Source organism: Euprymna scolopes, chromosome 29 (assembly GCF_053919585.1).
Source record: "Euprymna scolopes isolate OS-2025 chromosome 29, ASM5391958v1, whole genome shotgun sequence".
In the NCBI taxonomy this organism is placed as follows: Eukaryota; Metazoa; Mollusca; class Cephalopoda; order Sepiida; family Sepiolidae; genus Euprymna; species Euprymna scolopes.
In genome coordinates, this window is record NC_136510.1 from 43,757,761 (window position 1) to 43,784,459 (window position 26,699).

At 31.8% G+C, this 26,699-nt stretch overlaps 1 protein-coding gene and 1 pseudogene across 3 annotated transcripts in view; both read right to left on the bottom strand.

Moving 5' to 3' along the window:
* Positions 1-26,699, bottom strand: part of LOC145252623 (bifunctional heparan sulfate N-deacetylase/N-sulfotransferase-like) — a 196,980-nt gene that overhangs the window by 54,169 nt on the left and 116,112 nt on the right. For 2 of the 3 annotated variants that reach the window (XM_080112347.1, XM_080112348.1), the window contains exon 4: positions 19,876-19,991. The exons of the other annotated variant lie outside the window; for it this stretch is intronic. In XM_080112347.1, the coding sequence (XP_079968473.1) occupies positions 19,876-19,991 (116 nt within the window). The remainder of the gene's footprint in view (positions 1-19,875; positions 19,992-26,699) is intronic. 3 annotated transcript variants of the gene reach the window in all.
* On the bottom strand, positions 4,228-4,346 carry LOC145253148 (5S ribosomal RNA; annotated as a pseudogene).

Consider the following 26,699-nt stretch of genomic DNA (forward strand, 5'->3'; position numbering starts at 1 on the left):
ACATATAAATTACCTTTGTGTGAAATCTGCAAAAAAATAGGCTCAACCATTTCGAAATCTATGAGGAAGCAACTCGCACACGCAAAGTAACTTTTTATATATATATATATATATATATATATATATATATATACACACACACTACATTCCACGATCTTATTCAGCTTACTGATCATATTTTCAAAAAAAGAAAAACTATACATTCACAAACCGTTTCATTTATAGAAGAACTGACATTTATATATTCCAGATCTTTCCTCCATGGACTCCTCAGAAAAAAAAAAAAGTACTATCAGAAAAGTAAACCCATGAAAAAATATGCCCAAACTTTCATAGAGGAAAGATGCGGGATTAACATATGAATGTCAGATGTTCTTTTGCGAACGAAATGGCCCATATTTGTGTATCAGAGTTTTGTTTTGAAAAGACGAACTAGAAAGTAGCATAATATATATATATATATATATATACACACACACTGAATGTTAAAAATCAAACATTTACCTTAAAAAGATTGATTTATAAAAAACAAGTGAAGCATGCATGGTCCCCCGTGAGTGCACAGTGAACGAGGCATAAAAAAAAAAATGACTAAGTTCAGCATTCAATCAATTACAAAATAAAGATTAACAAAAAAAAAAAAAAAATCTATTTGCATAATGTACACTCTCACAAGTGTTGCAATATTTTTGTGAAACTATTAGTGATGGGAGGATTCCAATATTTTTCCCAATTCCGATACAATTACCGATTTCGATACAATTACCAATTCTTTATAAATCTCTAAATATTTAACTGTAGAATTGTTATTTTTCCCCAGATTACCATTAAAACACATGTAAATTATACATATATTTTACTAAACGTAAAATACATTTGTAGGGGGATGATCTATAGATTTTAGTTTTATTAATAGTTTAAAATCACTAAATATTTATTCTATTATTACAACCAGCAGTGGAAGATTATACTTTAAACAAAATCTAATATAAAAGACAATTAAAAGAATCATTTTGGCATCGGAAAATAGACACAAATTTCTCCGATATAAATTACCCCAAATATGATTTTTCCGATAAATCGCCCTAACACGAAACTATATGTACACATTACACTGGTTTTTACAATTGGAAAAACTCTATAACAATATTTAGAAACTTAGAAAGAATTGAAATCAGTAAATGTATCGGAATCGAGAAATATATTAGAATCATCCCATTACTAGTTCATACCTTTCATGATAGATTAGATTCCATAGTCTATGATGGTATCCATTATACCAATTAGGCCCCCGCTCCTCTCTCCCTTTATTAAATCTATTCATTTTCGACTATATGATTTATTCAAAGTAATAATAATCTCTAAAAATGCTTAGGAAGCAGAAATAGTAATATCGACTCTTGAAATAAAAAGAAAATATAAAAAGAACTCCAGACATATTTTCCAATGCGGCGTACCGAAATCTCATTATCAGAAATGTTATGGAAGCAAATTCTACAATTCTTGTGGATATTTTTAGTTTTTAACAAAGATGGGAGGAATTCTGAATTGATAATGCAAGAGACGCGGCACGTTGAGAATCGAAACAGTCTAGTGAAAGATTTAAATATAAATGACTGATTATTAATACGCTGGCATTTATGAGAGAAAAAGCCAGAGAAAGAGAGGAGAGTAGAAACAAAGCAAGGAGAAAGGGTAGAAACTGGGAGAGGCAGAGAGAAAGAGGGAGGCAAAGAGAGATGCAGAGATTAGAAGGTATAAATGCATCATTAGCAAAACACATTTCAAAATCTAAAAACTACGATTAAAGTGATAGAAAAAGACAATAGCTTATTCCAATAAAATTCTTTATGAAAATATCAATTGGATAAAATTTATTTAAATAAAAAAAAAAAAAAAACAATGAATGCATTTCTACAGTAAATATGTTCAGTCTTGACTCAAGATTATTTTCCAAACCTTCATCTGATTTTAGTATTGAGGATCTTGCAAATGTCCCAAACTCCAAGGTAGGCAACACCAGTCAACATCTCAAAGGGGGAGTGGATGAAGTGGGTGGCACACTGTATATGATGAGACAATCTAAAACATCGATCAGATTGCCAGCAGTTATGTTGCTTATTATGCATTCTTTGGTTTACCGTGCTTCTTAGATGTTTGCATATCCAGATGTATTATCAAGTTCATGCAAGAGGTGGCACAGTGTACATAGCCGAGATACTGAACATATATAACGCATCGATAACCCTACAGATACCAAGTTTTTGCCGGAGCACGATTGATGAGATTCTATCTTTCAGTTCCATGCTGGCTTTACAGACACTAGTTAGTATGGTTAGGAAGCAGACATTTTTGTGCCAAACTAGATACTTTGACCATTTATCAAGGTTATTGTAAACGCTATGATGGTGGGACCATTTTCCCTTTCTAAAACGGAAACGCCATAGTCTGGAAGACCAACTGTTGCAATACATTCTCTCTTGTAAGTCTTCCAGCTTTGTAATGGATTGTGAACTAAATTTGAATAAGAATTCTAGACACAAGGTTTAGAAGCATTATATTTTGATTTTAATCTTTGTAAAGAGACACAGAAATTGCGCCAAAGTGTTCCGTTTGTAGAATTAATTTTACCTGTTCTGGGATAGAATGGATCTTCTAGTTTGCTAAAACGCAAAAAAAGAAAAAGAAAAAAAGAAAAAGAAAAAAAAAGAAAGAAAAAAAAAGAAAAAAAAAGAAAAAAAAGAAAAAAAAGAAAAGAAAAAAAAGGAAGAAAAAAAAGGAAGAAAAAAAAGGAAGAAAAAAATGGAAGAAAAAAAAAGAAAAAAAAGGAAGAAAAAAGCAAACTGAAATGAAAAGAGAATTTTACATGTTAAGTGCAGCTGAAGTGTCCTTTAGCCTTAACAGACAATCACTTAAAAGGTACCATCTCTATAAAAGTACTGGTTCCCAACACCACATTGTGTCTGTGTAAGGGAAGGCATCCGGCCTATAAAAATCTTACCTAAACTTTAAAAAATTGGTAACATTTGTTTATGTAGTTTAAATAATGGCCAGGCTGGAAATAGTTTGAAAGTCAATTATTAAAATCCATTCAACACATGCCAGCATGTAAAACAGACATTAAACTGAATATGATGAGGAGTTCACCTCGGAATTATTTTGGAGAGTTGAAGAGCATACTCTTAATCAACGATTAGCTAACAGATATATTTTCCAACGATTTTCTGTCAAGATTTCAGCCTAAAAAACAAATGAATTCCTGCATAATCTTGCTTGGAGGATTGATTGCAGTCCTAGAAAGAAATTTTCCCCAAATCTTTTTTTTTTATTACCATCAGAAAACGATTGAATTTCTGCATGACCTTGATTGGATTGCTGTCTTTTCAAGAAGGAAGATAAACACTAGTACCATTTTTGCTGTAAGATTGTAGATGAATAAAGAAAAAATAAGATTTGTGAAAAATAAAACTGATTTTTTTTTTTTTTTTTCAAATCGAGGAAGGACCAGTTTTCAGACTACAAAATTTAAAAAGAAAAAAGTGAAAAGGAGACGAGAGCGAGAGTGAAAAGAAAAACAAAAAATCAAATAAAAGAATAAAAAATAAAGATAAACAATTGTATGATGATAAAATTATGATTGCAGAAAAATATTCAATGCTAATATAAATGTTTAAAAAAAAACAAACAAATCAGATAAGGAGACTAAACTTCATAATCTGATATCGTTAAATATTGTCGAACCAAAGTGCAATTCCTGAGGATATTTTTAGTTTCCGACAAGGAGAAGAGGAATTTTGAATTACTAACACCAGGAGGCATTGTGTGTTAAGAATTGAAACCAGATTGGCTATTCCGGAAAGAGATTTAAATATAACCTACCAATTATTGATATGTTCTTGGCACATATACATGATCAGAGTGGAGGTGGAGAGAGAGAGAGAGAGGTAGAGAGATAAAGAAATGTACTATCAGCAGGAAAAAAAAATAAGAAGCTTTTAATACAAAATACAAAAACTCAGAAAAAACAAAAATAACACACACACACAAAGGTGATGTGTGTGCAGTAAGCACCAAACCTATTCAGGGTTTAACCAGCTCCCTCCGAAGGAAGAAGTTTCATGGGAGTATGAAATTCACAAGCAGCCCCCAGTCGCATGTTATCCCTGTTAGGGGAGATGACGACGTTAGGTTTTTGCAACTTTTTGCGGGGAAGTGTCGACGTCCTCCTACATACAGCACCTGGACTTCCCAAATTGGTCACCCATTTTAGTAATGACCAGGCTCAACGTTGCTTAACTTCGGTGATCTGACGGGAACCAGTGTGCCAACGTGATTATGCCGTATATACAAAGGTGATGTGTAGTTTAAAAAATAAAACGTCCACATTAGATAAAGAGAAGATATCAATTAGATTTTAATAATAGCAAACATGGTTGCCTATTTTTTTGCTTGGCTGGAAAGATTATATAATTGTAAAGACTATTAAAATATTTTCCAACACTATTGACATGATACGCTACGTTTATCCAATCATTTGCTTATTTCTGTATTATGTTTGAATTTATTTTAAAACACATGAAGCTATAATTATTTTGTTATAGTAATGTTTTAAGCTCTATAATAAAATTCAAATAGCTCAGTTGGTAGAAGCTAAGACTGAAGATTACACGGTTTTGGGTTCTAGTCATGGCATCCGTATTATTATTTGGGAATTTACTATTTAGTATTAATGCAATATTCTACATTTCTAAGACTAGTTAAAATGAGACAACTTTTTTTGTACACCTTAAAAAATTGTGACCGATGAAGAAAATCTACAATAAAAATGCTCTATCTACAATTAACCCCATTGTGTACATTGGAAAGTCAAATACATGCCTAATGAAGGGAAGACATCCCGAAATATAGCATCATTAACACCCCACCTAACCGCCTGATGCAAGAAAGAACATCCTATATGTAAAATGTTGCATTAAAAAAAAAAAAAAAAAAAAGACATGTATATAGGTACGGTTATATATACACATGAATCGGATCAATAAAAATGACACTGCATAGCTGGTTTCACTATTATATCTTAAGTTGCGTCAGTCAGTCTATTCGTCACACCTTTGCATTGTTCTGCGTTCTAGAAACTTCAATTTTTTAGATAAAATCTTTATTCTTATATGTACCAATACGTCTGCTTTGAACAAAAACTAAGTGTGTACATAGACAATGGCATTTATATTAAGAGAACAGCATTAAGTTTTCAAATTTTAAAAAATGTTAAAATCCATGTCTAAGTACTACAATAAACAGTAGCAAGATTGAAAAGGTATATTACTGGATAGCAGACATTCACTATTTCAGATATTTCAACTGGGAGATCTTTTTATAATTCTAACCATCTCTATAAGTGCAATTGTTTGTATTCCTCTTGCACTTGGTTCACTATCTATATTCGTCATATAGTTATTTCTAAATACTTTTTCTCCTATAATTACTAGAATTATGGAGACCTCCAAGATTTCAGTAGTATGTAAGATCTTTGTATTATGTGTATGCATTTAGGAAATATTTTCATTCAGAAAAATGTTATTAAATAACACGTTTTGGTTTGATGAGACTTTTTTTTTTTTTTTTTAAATAATTCATTTAGTATTTCAGTCAAATTGATGCACATGAGTTCCATTTTTATTTTTTCGAAATTTTTTTTAGTTTGATTTGTTAAATCATCACCAGGTGGAGTTAGTCTTCATATGTTTACAACGAGGATTTTACTGTTGAGCTTTAGGATGAGTTGGCTGAAACGTGATGAAACAACAACTATGAAGATGAGGATACGTTAAAAAAAAAAAAAAAAAAAAAAAAATACAAGACAAAAAATTGTTTATGATTCAAGAGATTTTTTAAAAGCTACTTGCAAATAAATATTTATCTTTTTTCCTAAGCTTTAACTCTGTCCCACATTTTGTTTCAGATCTAAAGCCCTCCTATCCCGCCATCCACTCCTTTCTTTGAGAAAACAATAACATTTCCATCTCCAGAGAATTATTACCATAATCCCACCCTTGAAAGAAAGAGGATAAAGCCATTTTTTTTTTTCTTTTTTGTAAATTGCTACTGCTGGAGAAACAGACCCTCACACCCAAAACCTTATTGAAGAGTTTTTTGTTTTTGTTTTCATGGATTTGCTCAACCAACCAACTATGAATCTTCTCTAACAAATCTCCTTTTGTTTAAAAGAGAGAGGGGAAAAAAAATTTGTTTTCTAAAGGAATGTCAACAATTTTTTATATATTTTTAGGTTATTGTGATTCCTGGACCACCAACGTTTTTGCCATATGGATAGCAGATTGGAAAAAAAACCTAAAAAATACTCTGATCAGAATGTCTAGCATAAAATGTTGGAGGATATATATATATATATATATATATATATATATATAATATAAAGCTGAATGTCTGTGTGTGTATGTGTGTCTGGTCACGAATAGGCTCCTATATGGTTGACTATTATAGAAAACTGATCATATATAATGATAGAAGATGTATTGAGACACAGGAATGGGTATGTTTGATCTGGCAGAACGGTGGTTCATTAAAATTGTGGGGTCTGCGTTCGCACCTGGTCCACAAAATATGGAAATAAAAAATTAAAAAAAAAAAAAAAAACCGTTTACAAGTGCTTTTGATATAGATGTACATAGCAATACTTTGATAAGTATGTTTTAACTTAAATAGGGATGGTATAATAAAATTGTGGGGTCTGAGTTCGCGCCTGGCCTCCATAGAATGGAAATAGGCACAAACTTTAATAAAGACTTTTCATATCTATCTGCGTAAGTATACTTTGATAATTATGTTTCAGTTTGAAGAAATATGGTATAATAAAATTATGGGGTGTACGTTCGCGCCTGACCTCCATAGAATGGAAATATAGTTTAACAAGGTTTTTTAATATATATCCACAGAATATTGTGATAAGCATTTCAGTGTGAACAGGTATGGTATAATAAATTATGGGGTTTATCTATTTACTTTCATCATATTTTGCTTTGGTTTTGATACTCCCAAATTCGAAGCTATCTCTTTACAACCATTCCTTTTCATAACCTATCATCTATATGTATATAAAAGTGAAAATGCATGTATGTATGTATGTACGCACGCTTTTCCTCGATGTCCACAAAAGGCTTCTTTCAGAGAAGCGCTCGCTCGCTTCACAACTTCTTAAAACTTTTTATATCATCTATAAATTGTAATATCTCACACTTAACCATGGAGCTCGCCTGTCTATTTAATTTTATTGACTTTCAAACGTTAATTATTCCACATTTCCCGCATCGGCACGCGTTACATTCGGTTTTCGGTATAAACAAAAAGCGAAACTTGATTCTAATCACTGGCCGAAAGCCAGTGGTCTCTAGAGAGCTAAGTAACGTTTGGTCAATGTCGACTTCGTCATATCAGACGGTAGCTTTCATTTCGAGATGAGACACTCCCCCTAATAAACAGGGTGCGGGTTTTTAAAAACAAACAAACCGATTTATTGACCTCATTAAAAACTGTCCCGCACAAAATGCTAACTGCTGAATACCTATTGACGTCACGGCAATCAAAAACGCGCACCTGTTTTTTTTTTCACACTTTACTATTTTCCAACTGCGCGTCAAGGCTTCATTTTTTTTTCCCAGGCACCTGTTTTTTTTTTTTTCACATTTCGGGTTTTTTTCACACACACCTACAAACATGCGGGCAACGCCAGGTACCCCTTGCTAGTACTTTCATAAATCAGAGTCCATTTTCTGTAGGCTGTTTTTGAACCCAGTCAACGACGGCTACTTTTGCTAGTATATATATAAAATCAATTATTTCCGTGCCACTTTCGATACTATAGGAAAACACCAAGGAAATTCCTATGCAAATCTTTCACACTCACCATTTCCAGTAAATACTGCAGTGTTTTTGCGTAAGAATATGCACATTTCGTCACCATTTAATAAATATTTTAATTTGCCCTCTTCGCCTCACTCTCTCTCACATACATAATACCACATAGCTAGTAAAAATATTTTACCCTCATTAAATTCACTCCTCCCACAGAAACTGAAATTACTGGGGGGGGGGGGGGTTATAGCCGTACATACCCACATGTCACCGAAAAAAATTATTTGCCTTCTTAGATACAGTCATTTACTATATACTAACGTTAGCCTGGAAATTTACATTAATGAACGCTCCTATTCCTTGTCTGGTTCTACACAATAACAGAATACACAGCCATCAGCAAGACATTAACACTACAAATAGTCAATCTTTAGATTAGGAGTTGTTTTTTTTAGACCACGATAAAATGCAAAAACCTTTACAGTGCTTATTTCACATATATATAACCAAACAAAAGTTTATATTATTACATATCGTACGGTTCTTACTTCTAATTAATTTTTTTACAATATAAAGCCATCTTTGCTTGTTTGCATCTTGTCTTCAACGATCGGGTGATTTTGTCTTAAAAAAAAAAAAAAAGGGATGACAGGTGAAAATATATATATATATATATACTAGCAAGCTGGGTTTTTTTTGTGTATTAATATTCATATTAAAAGCCCTTTTTTCTATTTATTTAAAAAGAAAATATAACTGTCATATGGGTTGTGGAATCGCATTCATCTGCAAAAAGATCTAGCTAATTTGCATATTCTTGTAAACATCCATTAGTTTTTTTCGGTATTCTCATGGGATGATCATCTTTAGTTAACTATTACATGTAATTATATCCATGCAGATATTCTACATGATTTATACTTGCGTAATATTTGCGTAAAAAGGTTGTAGTAAATGTAAACTCCTTTATATATATATTTATCTATGCGTATATATACATTTGTTTAAATATATAGGTATTCAAACCCATGTGAAACTTTATATCTAGGTTTTAGCCGGAGAAAATCAGTGCAAAAGTGAAAATTAAAGAGATGGAATTTGTCAGGTGAAGGTCGAATGATGGCATTATGAATATGCATGTGTAACGTAATAGCTATTGGTTCATGCTTTAATTTTTAACCTTCATAGCTCCAGCATTAACATCAAAGGAAAAAGTCAATTTTAAGCTAAACATTTTGGTTTCAATTCTAGGTGGTGGTGCACAAGCCATTTTTTTTCAAACTCTTTAAATCATTACTATATATTGGGTCCAATATAATATAATAATAAATACAAAATCTGCATTTATCAAAATACCATATTTAAGCGTATTTTATGACTAGGCAATGCCGGGCTGCCTGCTAATATGATATATATTAGTTAGGTACGTTTATATATTAATAAGGTGTCACTCCCAATGATAATGAATCTTGGAACACAGCAGCTAGGTGCAAAGGGTCCAAATATGGGCTGTATTTAGTTTAATTTAATCTTGTACAAAGGAATGAAAGGGGGGGGGTGAATACTGAGTTAAACAAAATTTTAATAGGTATTAAACATCAATTAATTTTTTCTCAATATTTTAGTTTATTTATTTAGAGTGTTTAAACTTTTTTTTTTAGATGGCGCATGGACATAACATACCATTTGAAAATTCAAATATTTCAGATTTGCATTATATTTGATCCATAATCATTAGAGATTATATATATATATATATATATATATATATATATATATATATATATAGAGAGAGAGAGAGAGAGAGAGAGAGAAATTGAAACAAAAACTTATGCAATTTCAAAATGAATTAAATCATTTATTATTACTATTTTTTTATGCTAAGACATCTGATATAAATATATCCTTTTCAGGACCTCTCCCCTTTGTAAACGCATGAAAAAAATTTTGTATTCTTTGATTTTTCTGTAAAGTTTTTTCCTTTTTAAAATGAAGTTCATGGTTTGTTTATGCTATAAATTATATTCCATAATTTATGTAAACATAGTTTAATTATATGTAAATGTCAGCAGGTTTGCCGATTTATTTATATTTTCAGAAAATATTTTTTGTTTATTATAGCTGCAAAGAAAAGGAAACTTGATCATCGACTATTTCATGAAAATTAGACAAAATACGGATTTTTAGAACAAAAATATTGTGCTTTCTGTTGTGAAAATGTTGTGTTGCACATCTAGTGTTCAAGGAAACTTTCAAACAAAACACCAATCTAAGTTTAAAACTTCAGAAGAGAAAAGTGAAGTCATAAACAATGCCATTTCTAGTTTAAAAAAACAAACTGGTATTTTGAGCTAAGAAACTGGGTTGAAGAATAAAACAACTGAATGTAGTTATAAAATAGAGGAGTGGCTTTGAAAGGAAAACCATTTACAGACATCAAAGAAACTTTTTTGAGAAGTGGTGAAATTTTATTCAGTGATTTACCAAATAAGGTGATTATATTCTCTCGAATCAGAGAAATACCTGTTTCTGCAAGATCAGTTGAGATTAATTGATTTGGCTGAAAATGTAACAATCAAACAAATATCTGGATTTAAACAATTCCAAGTATTTAGTGTTGCTCTTGACGAAAACACAAATTTAAATGATTTGTCTCATCTGGTTTCAAGAAAAATAATCACATTTATGAAAAATTGTGTTGCTTATTATCTCTTCATCTATATATATAAATCTCACTTATCTGTTTAAATGTATGTATGTATGTTTGTATGTCTGCCTAAAATTTTCGATAGAGGCAACAGATTTTCGCGAAATTGGTATAGTTTTGGAGCTCGACCCTTTGGACGACAAATATAAAAAAATTAGCTAAAAACATTAACTCCCTCACCCTCAACTGGTCAATTTTCTACAAGGAGGGTCGTTTTTTTTTTTTTTTTGCGTCAACATTTTTGCAAGTCACTGTATCGGTTGGAATGCTTTTACTAATTTCAACGTCTCAAACTTCCGGTCGCGTCATGGAGTAGGTGGTAAGACGTCAGGTTTTCTTTCACTTTCTTTTCCTCCTTTGTGTCACGTGTCAATGAAGCCTGCCTGCCTACTACCACTTTTATTTTTTTTTTTTTTGCTCAACATATAAGAGCCAGGTACGTCCAAGGATGGAATACTGTTGCCACATCTGGGCAGGAGCTGCTAGAAAGGACTTGTCCTGCCTTGATAGAGTTCAAAATAGACTTCGTAGCCTCGTAGATGTCCTTTTCTCTTCCCTGCAACCTCTATCTCACAGAAAAGATGTTGCGAGTTTGTCTCTGATGTATCATTATTTTCATGGAAAGTGTTCGACTGAGCTTCACTAGAAACACTCGTCTAGCTGAAAACACTATCAATAATTCCACCCACTCTTTATCTGTGCCTAAACCTAAACGTAGATTCCATGAACAAAGCTTCTTTCTTAGAACTGCACGCCTTTTTTCCTGCTTTCCGGCTGACTACAATATGGTTGTGTTCAAGTCTAAAGTAAATAAGTTCTTGATGAGCCGTTCCATATACGTTATCAAATTTTACGAATTTTCATTACTAATGATTACTATATTGTCCAATTTCTACTGTACACTCTTTAACCCTTATCCTTGAGTGGCCTCTTCGCCTTGATAATATGGTGATGCCTGTGTAAAAAAAAAAAAAAACAAAAACAAAAAAAAACGCACACCTCCAAACACCCGGGCAATGCCTACCTAGGCTAGTAACAACTAAAGCAGAAGACATTTTGACTGCATGTATTAGTTATTTTGCTAAACATGACATCGACTTAAATTATTCTGATGTTGCTGCTGCAATGGTTGGCAAGAAGAAATGACTTGTAAAACTTCTTGAAAATCATACTGGCCATAAACTTTTGGATTTTCATTGTATTATATACACCAGGAAGGTTTACGGGCAAATACCTCATCTTTGAATTTGGCCTGTGATGACGACTGTTGTTGGAATAATTAACTTTGTTTCTCATTCTTCACTAGTGCACAGGCAGTTCAAGTCTCTTCTACAAGAAATTGAGTGTGAATATGGATATCTTCTGCTACACAGCAAGATTTGCTAGCTTAGTTGAGGCAAAGTTTTAACTAGATTTGCCAGTTGTCTTGAGGTTATTAAAGTGTTCCTTGATGAGAAAAACAACTTTCCTGAACTGAATGATGAAAATTGGTTGTTGAAGTTAATGTTTCTGACCGACATGAGCATACATTCAAATGAATTAAATCTAAAATTACAAGGACATGGTCAAACAGAACTTGATCTTTTTTTAGGTATTGAAATGCATTTCCATTGCAAGTAGACATTTTTACTCATGGCCTCAACATCAAGGCATTCAAGTACTTCCTAAATAGGAAGAATCTCTCAAATCAATTTGAAGTAAAGGAAGATGAACTTCAAGAGTATATCGAAGTACTCAAAGCAAAATTTGATTTTCATAGATTCTTATTTTCGCATATCATTAAGCTACTTAGTCGGAACTTTTTAGGTGGATGGATATTGAGGACTTTGATGCAACAGATTGACTTCTGGTTTTTCAGAATTCTGGAGACTAGAAGTCAATCTGTTGCATTTCAAAATTTGAACTACAGAAGTCTATGAAAAACGGAAATCTGAAAGAAAAAAAAAAATTTTTTTTTTTTCATTACATTTAAATCGCAATTTTCATTTGCTTTAGTACAATGTACAAAAAAAAAAAAAAACTAAAATTATATCGTAAGAAAATATATATATTTTTTTCCTCAGATTGCTTCAAAGAAAATCATGGTGCTGCACCCTGAATGGCTGCTGTTAATCTTAGCATCAATTTCAATAAGACATGGAGGCTTTGTTCAGTGTCTAGACCTTTTCTCCAAAGATTTTCAAAAATCTTTTGAAGACCTATTTCTTTTAATGTTGTTTACAACTTTACATATTATTGAATATAACAATATACTTATATCTCCTATATAATATTTTGATTGCAGAAATTCCTCTCTGGACCAAAGTACCATAGGTTTGCAACAACAGATGCCATATACAAATTCATTATGTCTAGACCATAAGCTACTATGTTATGTAACTTTAGAACACCATTTTAGACACATTTGGTCGTCATAATGAAATCCTACATTCCATCCTAAGAGCAACATCACCATTGCAACCATCTTTAGAGGAAGTACTTCCTATTTTTCCCTCTAAATAACAAATCCTCTTACTGCTCCCAGTAATCACTGGGAGGTATTCTGCCTTATATTTGACAGATATAAGGTTACACCCTTCGTAACTGGATTGTAAACTCATTGACATAACATAATCTTACCCTTTTCCATTACAAAAAATAATAAAATCTCCCCTGACTAATTCCACTCCTTCTGACTAGATGAGCTCTGGCCATTCCTACATTCCAGAACAGTGGTGTTAGCATGCTAAATGAACGCTAATGTACCATTTAAACATGGTGTCGCAATGATACCTACTTTTGCCCCATGAGTAAATCGCTCACTTGCTTCTTACATTTGTTTCAGTAATTAGATTATTTTCAAAACATAGTTACATTTTTTATTTGTTTGTTTTTTGTAATTCATTTTTATATATATATTTTTTTAAACCCGTATGATCTATCGGATTCTCTCGCTATATATATATATATATATATATATATATATCTTTCCCAACTCTCTCTGTATCTCACTGTATATATTCTTCCCATTTTAACATTAGGTCCACCTCCACAATTTTCTTCAGAATGACTACTTTAATAGGTTTTCGACTATGCTGATTAAGAAAATCTCATTCAAATTTTGCGGAGACAAGTACTTAAAGATATTAAGATCTGTATTATGCATTGTGACCCCCCCCCAATAAAAAGGGGGTTGTCTACTCCGAAAGCTGTTATTTACATGGGGATGCTGGGGGGTGTCTATTCCGAAAGCCATTCTTAACATGGGGGGTTTGGGATGTCTATTCCAAACGCGATTCTTAACATGACAATACTCAGAGAAGTGAAGCGAAAAAAGTCGTAATTGTTTTGTTTTACATGTTAAAAAAAGACGACAAAACCGGAATTTACTTTATAACTATTGGTGGAAGAGTTGAAAAGAGGAAGACTTGAACAACAAATGAAAACAGCTAGGACTACCACTGATTTCGATCACTGTAAACAGTTCATGTACCATGAGAATCGCTAACCTCTAAAATTTCTGTTTTTACTTTCCATTATAATTCTAATGAACCATTTTCCATACTTCCTTTAATTCATACTAATTTACACATTCCCTTAATTGCTTCTTTTTTTTAAAATTCAAACAGTTATGCATGTTATCGCCCCAAACTATCACTAATCGCCAGTGAAAGCAAGATTATTTAATTTCGGCCACAGCCGCCAGTGTCCACAATTGTTCAGGGACGGTAGTGGCCACCAACAACAACTGTAGTTTACTTTTTTGCGAGGGAGTGGGGAGGCTTCCACCGGACAATGCTGGTTAACAGGTCCTGCTAGTATAAAAATAAAATAAATTGTAAATTAAGTATATTGATCCAAGAATAATAATATTAATAAAGAATATAAATGTCGCTGGCACTCTGAATAATTTAAGTCAGCACACAGCAAAAGGTTGCCTACCCCTATGTCAAGGTACAAGTTATGTCTGATCGATGTGTTATGTGCTTAGTGACACGTGTTTGAATAAAGAAATGTTTACATCATATATGAATATTTATCATAGAAATTACAACCAAAAATGATGTAATCAGAATAATATATATATATATATATATATATATATGGATCGATAATGAATAAAACATGAAAAAATTACATCTGCCATATGTTCTCACTCTGGAGACATTATAATACATAGCAGGGGTTTTTGTTTGTTTGTTGTTTTTGTTTTTTTTTTACATTTTTACTTAATTGTGCTTATTTTTCAAGTAAAATAAACAAGCTACTTACAAGTGAAGAAGAAAAAAAAAGAGCAATTTCTTAAAGAAAAATAGTGAAAAATGCCCAATAATGATTTTGAAAATCCATCGTTTTTAATTATGTTTAAATGCCAATCTTATTTCATGCCATTTTTTTATTGCCGAATGATGCAATTTCCAAAAAAAATAAATCATTTTATTTTTTTTAACTATGCCAAGACTTTCCATATATATATCTTTTTCGGAGCAAGAGTTTTTTTTTGTTGTTGTTTTTTTTTCCCCCCTCATTTTGTTGGGGATAGGGACGCTCACAGAGATAGGAAAAATGTATATTAAGGTGCAAGTCAAGTCTGTGCAATGTGCTATGTCCTTGGTGCTACGTGTTTTAATAAAGAAATGTTCACATCTTATGAAGCATCACGTATGGATATTCATAATAGAAATTGAAAATCAAACAATAGAATGAACTCAGTTAATTATGGGGACAGATTATGACATGTATGTTTTGACATTGGATTTGAAAACTATGCTCTTATCTGTACAGAAGCAGTACCATAGTAATGTGTTCTATAGGCAGGAAGCCGTTGCAAGGAAGCTCTGCCAATGAAAATTCCTTTTTTTTTCCTAACATAGTTACAAGGTCAGAAAACAGCACAGATTTTGACAAACATTTTATGCACGAAAGATGAAGAATGCTATGGAAGTGCTAAGATTGATCCATGGAATAAAGAAATGTTCATATCTTTTGAAACAGAACACATTCGTATGAATATATATAATTGAAATTAAAAAAAAAAAAGATGCAATTTTAAAATGAACAAAATCATTTATTATATTTTTTTTTATATATATGCATGCTTTTTGAGAGGAGTTAAATTTGTTAAAGATTGGAAGGAGTCACAGTATATCTTTTTGTCTACCCTCATTGTAAATCAAGTCTTTATTAGTTTGTTCACATTAAAACAATGGATAAATACTTCTGTTTATAGATGTAGGATAGTGGATGTAGTAGGGTCACTTGGTCTTATGGCAAAGTTCCAGGCTCTGATGACATACCCTCAGATATTTATAAGACAGGTGATCCCACATTGTCAAAAAAAAAAAAAAAAAAAAAAGCTACATGAGCTCTTTCTTTCATTCTGAGCAAAGGACCTACTTCCTCAGGAATTCAAAATGCATCCATAGTGCATATCTAGAAGAGGAATGGAAACAGACACAGCTGCAACAACCAGAGGGATTTCTTCAACATAGCTGGTAAAATTCTTGCAATAACTTTAACTAAGATGGCCTCTTCTTGAAAAGACAATGTGGTTGTTGTACAGTTGACATGATATTTGCAGCTCATCAACTCTAGAAAAATGCCAAAAACATTACCAGAACATCTACATAACATTTGTTGATCTGACACAGGCCTTTGGCACTGTAAACCGGGCATGTCTATGAAAGATCATGGCCAAATTTGGATGTCCTGACAAATTCATCTCAACCGTCAGAAAGATTCACGATGGAATGATGGAGAGGCTGCCAATGACTATGTTAAACAGGACCGTGTACTGGCCCCAATGCTTTTCAGCATGATGTACTAGCAGTATTGATGGATGCATTCAACACAGAAGATCCCAAAATAAGCATCAATTACTGGACATATGGAAAATTGTTCAATCCAAATCAACTCAGTGCTGTCACAGCATCATCAATGACGTTCATAGTCTTTATCAATAATGATGGATGAGCAAAATAGAGAGAGGAGCTCAGTTGGTCTATGTTGACCTGAGAGACAAAAAAAGGCCTTTGAGTTTGGTTAGCAGCAAAAAAAAAAAAAAAAAAAAAAAAAAAGTTTGTCTTAATTGCAAAGCATCATTGTAAACTTTCAAAATAAAATATTGTCACTTGTTTTAAACTCCAATTGTGATTTTGTTTGGGGAGGGGGGGGGGGGCTCTTTTTGTTACAACAGTGACCGAAACCACATGATCAACTATGGTGAATGTCAAAATCAAACCCCGAATTTAAAGGCTTTTTCTTTTATGGATATCACTCCAGACAAGACATGAAGTCACTTGATATGAAGAATTTAAAAAAAAAAAAATTTTTCACTTCCATATCAAAAACTAACCAACAATAAATGTTATATGAATGAATTCTAACTCAGGAAACAACAATTGTGTTCCCTTTGTAAGAAAAATCGCTCATGGAATGTGGGGACTAAAGGTCAAAAAGGTTCACTTTCTACTCTCAATACAATATATGAGTGACCAATCAGTTTCTTCCAAGAATTTCAAGAATATATTTAGAGGAACCGGTTTTTTTTTGTTTTTGTTTTTTATAAAAAAATCCAGGAGACAGAAAAATGATGAATTCACAAAGATAATATAAATATATATATATATATATATATCCTTATCCTTTCCTAAATTGTATTTTAAGGATAAGGATATATATATATATATATATTTATATTATCTTTGTGAATTCATCATTTTTCTGTCTCCTGGATTATATATATATATATATATATATATATAACTATTTCATTTATTAACATAAATTTACTATACGAAAGTATAGATTTATGCGTAAACTTTAAGTATTTACTTCAAAAGTGCTCAATACGTAGGTAGAGCTAGTTAGTAATTTATAAAATATATATGCCGATTAAGCTACACTGAATATTCTGCGTTTCATCCAACTATAGGATTCGTCAGGCTTATGCGCGAATTCTGTCGTTGCTTCTTGTTTTTATACATGTTGAGGATTACTAGTTGGCCACTCAGCTTTCTAGTATCCACCGCGCCCCTTCCTACCAGCCAATGGGCATGCATTTTATCAAACAAAGGATCTGTTTTAGAGCTAGGTTAGTGGTTTTAGGTGGCTGTTCTGCTTTTTTTTTTTTTTTTTTTATATACATATAAATATACCTATGTGTACACAATAGTGCACATATATATGTATACACACATATGCGTGTGATCGTTTATGTATATTCATGTTTATTTAATTTATTTATTTGTTTGTTTTCTATTGTTATTGTTAGTTTTAAAGCTATTTTGTATCGCTATCCTAGAGTGAGTTTTATTTTGTGAACACAGTTGTTTGCTATTTCCCGCCTACAGTTTAATAGATTTTGAGGTTCTTTAAAATACAGGATAGAAAATTTTTCATGGAGGCATAATTTACATGGGTCGTCTAAATGTCTGCATGTGGTAGCTTGTCTTATTATTTTCCATTCGACTACCGGCGAATGTCCGCTTTCTTTGAGTTCCCAGTATTTATTCGCTAGTGTTGTTTTTATATGGTGTTTTTTATTTTTGAATGTGCTTTTGTGGTCATAGTATCGGGTTTTGAAGTCGAATGGAAAATAATAAGACAAGCTACCACATGCAGACATTTAGACGACCCATGTAAATTATGCCTCCATGAAAAATTTTCTATCCTGTACTTTAAAGAACCTCAAAATCTATTAAACTGTAGGCGGGAAATAGCAAACAACTGTGTTCACAAAATAGCTTTAAAACTAACAATAACAATAGAAAACAAACAAATAAATAAATTAAATAAACATGAATATACATAAACGATCACACGCATATGTGTGTATATATATATGTGTGTATATATATATATATATGTATATATATGTGCATTATTGTGTACACATAGGTATATTTATATGTATATAAAAAAAAAAAAAAAAAAAAAGAAGCAGAACGGCCACCTAAAACTACTAACCTAGCTCTAAAACAGATCCTTTGTTTGATAAAATGCATGCCCATTGGCTGGTAGGAAGGGGTGCGATGGATACTAGAAAGCTGAGTGGCCAACTAGTAATCCTCAACATGTATAAAAACAAGAAGCAACGACAGAATTCGCGCATAAGCCTGACGAATCCTATAGTTGGATGAAACGCAGAATATTCAGTGCAGCTTAATCGCCATATATATTTTATAAATTACTATATATATATATATATATATATATATATATATATGGATAGGAAATGTATATTATAGAGTAAACGTTGCTGTATTTATTAAGAGACCTGTGTTTTGTAGAGACAAATACTGTATTATATATGGAGCTATCTCTTCATAGTTTTTTTAAAAAATTTTTTATATCATGCTCCAGAAATATATATCTATGCAAAACACATACATCTTTTAAAAAGCAACATTTACTTAAATATACTGAGATTTGAGATATATATATATATATATATATATATATATATATATATATATAAAATGCACCCAAACTTTCAAATTAAATCAATTAGAAAATAGATTCAGTTACCCATAAAAAAACAATCAACTTGCAAGCACCAGTAGCTCAACATTCTGTGGAGTAGAGCTGAATACATATATATATATAGTTCTGATGATTCAAATCATTTTCAAATCATGTTCGAAATAAAGCGCATACACAAAACTTGAATGCCTACTAGACACTCGTGTCTAAGGTGTCTCTCTAAAGAGGTTTGTCAGGATAACCTGAGGAAATCTTTCCTGACAAATAAACCCCAACTAAATATAAGATTTGCAGCCCAAATAAGATCTCCTCTGTATGGCGAACCCACACTGGCTTTTACAAGGAATGGTGCACCTCCTCTAAGTGATGTTACCTCAAGTAACCGCATGAAGCCGGATACTCCACCAGACTAGATTAATTTTTTACCTGAAATCCAGTAAGACCAAGAAACCACAAGAAATATGTATTATAACATGTTTAAATTGTCAACTAGGGAGAGGGAAATAATGTTCACAACTTGTTTACTTAATGTTTGAGATGTGAAGAACTTTAATGGAATATTCGAATATCTATGTGTATAATATAGAGATCAAGTGTTAGCTTAATTTGAGAACTTCAACTGAAGTAAAATGAAACAAAAGATTCACAACTGTTTCAGTGCTGTGTTTATTTTACTTCAAATATTATTACGCAACTTAAAATAAACACTGCCTTGAAACAGCTGTAAACAACTACATCTTTGTGCATGTTTTTTTACTTGGAACATGATTTGAAAATGATTTTAAAATCGTCAAAAATACATATTTACTTAGGGTGGAGTATAAAAATATTACCTGTGAAAATTCTTTATTTAGAATCATCTCCTCCTCTAGGGTGGTCACATTGCTGTGTAGGTGAGACTGTGTGTGTGTCCAAGTGTGACCGAACCACCAAAACTGGTTAGCCTCAGCTGTAAAGCCGCGAAAAGTGACAGCAAAAGAAAAAAAGAGAGAAAAATATAAAAGACTTTTTAGTCTTGTTTCTTTAATTGCAAAGTTGTTGTTTTTTTTTTAAATTTAAATTTTATAATTTTTGATGCCAGGTGGTTGAAATCGGTTCTTGCACAGGAGACACACCCAGAGATAGCTTAAATTCTTTAGTGGCAAAAAGAAAAATCACTTTTTTAATTTAAAGTGAACAAAGTAAAATTATTCATAAGATAAATGCTATCGAGTCTTGATTTTTTTTTTTTTTTTTTTAGATAAGGATTGATATTAAAGATTATTCGGACTATTGATCTCGTTTTAAGTGGGTTTATTTTTTTTTCTCACAACACTTCGGCCAATGTAACCTCTGACTTTCTTCAGGTGCATCTTGTCGAGCACAGAAACCTTACTGTTGCACTTGGAATCTGCACAAAATTTCAAACGGAACTTCTTTATTTAATCCATGAGGATAGCATGCTCTCGTTCTGTCAGCCATGATTGAGCACGAGTCTTAAGCAATTATATTCTTAAGTCAATATCACCTGTACTGAGGATCGAACTTTGAACCTTCAAGAGACCCACTAAGAACTGATTATTACTTAATAACTTAAATCTATTATTAATCCTATGTATTAAGTAAAAGGTTCAGTTTGAACCTTCCACTGCCCACAGATAAAGTTCGAAATATCAATCCTTAGTACAGGTGATACTAAGTATATAATCCAAAATTATACGACTTCTATCCTGTCATGGCTGATGGGATGACAGCAATCTACTCTCTGTGGATTAAATACATTTAGTTTAAAATTCTAGACAGATTTCCAAGTTCAACAAGATGCGCATGAAGAAGTTCAGAGGACACTGAAGATAACATCAAGATGAGAACAGCAGTCCGAATAACCTAAATTATCAATCCTCATCTAAAAAAATTTGGAGATATAAATTTTTTTTTTTTTTTTTTTTTTTTTTTTTACTTTTATCTTTAAGGAGAATTTAAATGTCACGATATTGATTTTGGTTGATAATTATTTAATAGAAATGAATATTGGAATTCTTTTCAGCTGACCATTGCCCTATTTTTAATCTTGAGGATTAATGAAATCAGGAAACCTTTAATTAGCCCTACTTTTTAGATCCAACAAATGCAATAAAAAAGCAAAATGCGTAGTGTTCGTTTTACAACAAATTCATGCACATTAATATACATATAAATTAAATATAGATAAAAAAAAAATGATTCCCAAAGTGATCAAATTTCAATTATACAAGACAAGCTTGATATTTTAGCATTACATAGAACTTGAACAAATATATTTCAAGATTTGTTAGAAAATATAATAAATCCTGAAATTTATATATAAGGGGATCAAAGAAGTATATAAGGATTCTTTAAATGGAGATTTTTCAATATAATACAAAGCTTGACATACAGGTGGAGCTTAGATATAGGAAAAAATATATTGGTAGAAAATATATATTGGTATATATAGATTTATTGACCAATTTCAAACAAGAGAATACAATATAGTATGCAAGGGTTTTGAGAGCTCTTTGTGTACAGTATTTCGGAGCCTAATGCTAACAAAATCTTGTAACCAAGCACCTCCCTCCTCTGAGAATTAGGAGTGAATTAGAACACTCTACCCTCATGGATCATGATGATAAACGGTTGTTCACTGCATTTGAACAAACCCTTTATCATCATATTCGTTTCACACACTGACAGTTGTTGTACAGCTTTCAGAAATTGACTTTCAAACCCATCTCTGGCCAGGTCATTATTTAAATTACATAATCTGAAATCTGATAATTTCTTTGGAAGTCATTTCATTAGTTGATGCAAGATTTTTATAGGCCGAATGCCCTTCCCCCGAAACCAAACCAAGGCGGTAATGGAGACCTGTGTTTTTTTTTATTGAAACACCATCCCACAGTGATTGTCTACCAAGTCTAGAGAACACTTCACCTATCCTTTAAGAACAAATAAAATTCCCTCTTTATTTATAGTTTTTTTTTTTCTTTTTCCTTTGTTTTTTTGCATATATCAAGTTTTATGACAAACCAGAAAAATATTCACTCCTGGATGGATAAAATTAATTCACTCCAAACAGAACATTTTTGCAATTTATGTCCCTTTATGCTACTAAATATTTGTGTCTAGAATCTTTCTTCCGGTTTTGATTTAGTAAAATTGCCATACAATATATTGTGCCTGTGGAAATTTACATTCAAGCATAATATTACAAGTCTTTTTTTTTTGGGGGGGGGGTATGGTATAATTTTAAGCACCTTTTTTTTTTTTTTTTTTTTTTTTTTTTACATATATAGAAATCACTCCAAACAAGACATGAAGTCATTTGATGTTTAATGAGCTTAAAAAAGTCCCCAAAAAACTTTATGGTAAAATATTAGCCAACAAGTATTAGACGAATAGATTCTGACCGAGAAAACAGCACTTCTTTTGTCAAAAACATTGATCATGAAACATGAGGACTAAAGGACAAAATAAGGGAAACGAGTTATGAGGCTGCCGAAAATAATGTAATTACCAACACTACAAAACCAATTCCATTATCTTTCCCAAAATTCCAATTAAAAAAGAGGGAGCACCATCAACTTTTGTTTAAAAAATATATATATTACTTTGTAGAGGTATTTTAATTGAATTGTTATTAACTCCAATTTACTTTAATTTTAACAAAAAAATAGGAAATTTCTTAACGAACCAACATGTTATTGCCTTACTCATCAAAAGTAAAAAAAGAAGAGAAACTAAAACTGAATTATTCAGACTATTATTTTTTTTATCTTAGTTATTTTCACATTTCAGACGATCTACACTCCGACCTTCTTCAAATGTTTTGTTTAACTCCGGAATCCGCACAAAATTTAAAATGGAACCCTTTTATTTTAATCACTGAGGATAGCTTACCCTCGCTGCATCAGCCATAATCAGGTAGAAATATCAATTAAAGGCACTGATTAACAATCAGTTCTAAGTGATGATGATCTAGAGGCTGAAGGTTCAATTCTTGCCACAAACGATTATAGCTTCAGATAAGATACTTAATCTACACTTCTAGACATGGCAATGGCTGACGGAATGAGAACGCTTTACCCTCATGGATTAAATAAAGAATCCTGTTCAAAATTTCTGTATAGGTTCCAGTGTTCGACAAAGGTTCCTTAGTTTGAAAAGATATGCCTGAAGAAGATGAAAGGTTACATTGTCCGAAACGTGAAAATAATGAGCCAGATGAAAATAGTCCAAAAGAATCCAAATGATCAGTTTTCATCTATATTAAAAAAAAAAAAATTCCGAAACAGTTCGAAAGTTGTCATTGTTTTAAATTAAACAGCATACTTTTTACGAAATCACAATTCAATTTTGTTTCTCCTCCATGAAACAAAAGCAAAAGAAAGCAAATCCAAGTACAAGTAAAGCCAATGTAAATAAAAGCGAATGTCAGTGTGTACGGATTTGAGCAGCTTTTTGGCGCGTAATGAATACATTCAAACAATGACATTCGGTGAGTATCAACATTGGTGAAATAACATGCAACAACAATAAGCATCATCATCATCACCACCATCATCCAATCAACTTCAAATCACAAACCAAACATAAATGAATCATCCAGTAACAAACAAACAAAAAAAAAAAAAAAAAAAAAAAGATTCTATTGTTGGCATTGGTTTCCTCGATATTTACTAAGTAAAAAAAGCGGGAATTATATCAATCAATCAATGAATCTTTTTTGCCATTAATTCATCAGAAGAAATAGCAACTATCAATCCACCAAAAGGAAATAAAATGCGTTTGGGCATGATTAAAAAAATTCGAAAATTGGAAGACAAGCTGCAATTACCTTATTTGCTTAGATTACGCCATTTTGAATGTATATCAGAAGCATTTTAAATTCTGTGATTATCGATTTTGAGCAGAGTAGCCATTTGCAAATGAACCAAAGATGGCTACTTTGCTCAGAACAGATATTTATAGTAACTTAAAATGCTTATAAGTTTTAAATATTTCACTTTCATCTTTTTAAAATAATTTCTCAATGGTATTTCCTTTAAAATAATTTGTTGCAAACATTCCAACTCGTACTTGAGGATAAGATGTGTTAAATAAAAATACATATTTTTCTTGTGAAAACTGGTTATTATTTAAAAAGAAAATTAAGTAATTAAGATGCCTAGTAAAATATAATCCACATAAGTATTTTCATATATATATATATATATATATATATATATATATATACCTTTAAAAACATCTTATCCTCAGGCACAAGTCAGAATGTTATTTTATGTATATTCAAATATACAGCATAATCATGTTGACTTACTAGTTCTTACGAGATCACTATAGTTAAGCAATGATGAGCCAACCAGTACCAGAAGGGTGACCATTTGGGAATACTAGATATTGTATAGAGTGGCAGGGTGTAAGCATTTCCACCATCAGAAGCAATAAGGTATCTTAGTCAGTGGGAGACCCTTGGGCAAGGTTGAGCACCCACTTAGCCCCACCCCATCCCCCGATCAGGGTATGTGAAGACACGACAGATAGGTGATGGGTGAATTGTTGAGCAGCCTGATAGTTTCTTCTGGAATTGGCCAACTCTTCATTGTGTTAAGCAAATGATACCGATTAGGTTACAATGACTAAGAAACCTACTATAGGTACTATACTGCAAAGAAATCATAGTTAAACAGGCCGAATGCAAGGGGAACTGATGAGCCATGATCAGCGGCATCTGTGAAAACAGACTTGATACAAATTACTTTATAATTAGGATAAAATTATAAAAATTCAAATACTGTTGACTTAATTTCTTTTAAAAACCTTTGAAAATAACTACATTTTGCAGTAAGCCTCCCGCCATGCTTCATAAGCTGTATCATGAAATGGCCATGGTCATAGCCATTGTTTGGGAGGGAGTTACAGACCCCTAAAGCTATGGATGTAGCCAGTTTCAGGAAGACTTTTCACAAATAAATCATAAACTACTTTATAAAATGTTTTTGATATGTGCTCCAATAGTATTACATATCAATTCTTAATTGGACAAAATCAAGAATCACCAGCTTCTTTCAACCAATCAAAGAGTATACTCACTGTAAAAAACCTGCTCGCACTATAAAAACCGAAACACAGCTTTCTTCTCCCCGCTCCTGTATAATTTCTACAATATCCGACGTACAGGAGTAAATCTTCAAATGCTAAGCTTGGCCCCTAGCCAAGTACAATGATAGATGTTCATAAACTACTAAGGACAATGTGAGCATATAAATGCTGCTAATCAAACACTAGTACATTACACACACACACACACAATTTACCAAGCATATGTACACAGTTGATATATACACACTCTCACTAACGACACAAGGATATAATATACACACCTTCACGTTTATTCCCATTTATATATTAAGATATACACGTATATTTTCTTGATGCACATGGCACCAGCCAAAATAAACTTGTACTGCATTTATCCTTACACATAAAACTTCTTTCACTTTTTCTTTTTTTTTTTTTTTTTTTTTTTTTTTTTTAAATAGAAATCCCTGAATTTTGGTACCTAAAAATGATTTAAAACTGAATTGGAAAACCGTTTACATTGACTTCAATGTAAACGTTAAAATTCAATTTCCAAAAATTAATATGAAAATAATAATCGATTCGTTGCCCCAGTCAAAGATAATGTGGATCACAAATCATTTTTTTTTCTTTCACTTCTCTTCTGCTTCTTTTGCTGACCATCAAGTCACCAGGTTAAATAATCCGTTACTCGTGAGAATGTCAATAATTCTGGGTTTGCCTTTTCTTATTAATGGATTACATGAAGGTTAACTAATTTTCATCGTCCTTTGAATAACGAACGTTTAATTATTTTTTTTTTTTTATGTTTTCTTATCAGATGATTGGTTCCATTTAACTACTATGCTAAATTCTATTAATGCATAGTTTTTACATCTCTATAATTGCATATAATTCAGGATGAAAACGTTTTAGCAGATGGGAATGTTATATATATATATATATATATATATATATATATATATATATATATATATATATATATATATATATGTCACTGCGTGTGTAAAAAGTCTCTACCAAACTTCCCCTGAATGTTTAGTCTATAAACTTGAAATTTGATATATCTAGAGTATATATATATATATATATATATATATATATATATATAATAGAACCCTAGGATACGGCATTTAGTAACAAATGCCAGTACAGTATATAATCAAATAACATTATAAATAACACCATAAGGTGGGGCAAATACCATAACTAAGGTCCGGAAAGACATTGTATTCCACATTGTAACCTGAAAAAACCCATATCATAGGGCCACCATACCCAGGAGTTCTCACATAGAATGTGAGAACTAAAGGATAAAATAAGTAAAGCAAGAGATTCAAGACTGCTAAAAGTAAACCTAAGGTTCACTTTCTACTCTTTTTTGCTGTACTATTCTAAATAAAGATTATTTCAATTGCCAAATTTAAGCATAACATCAGAAGTTTCAGTGGATGTTCTTACGAAGCAAGCCAAGAGCAAACTCAAGAAGTTCCCTCGAATAATGAATGAATTTTGGTATATGTAGTACGTCTGTATCTTGGCTTACTATGTTTTTTTCTCTATCAACTTCAGGTGTGTG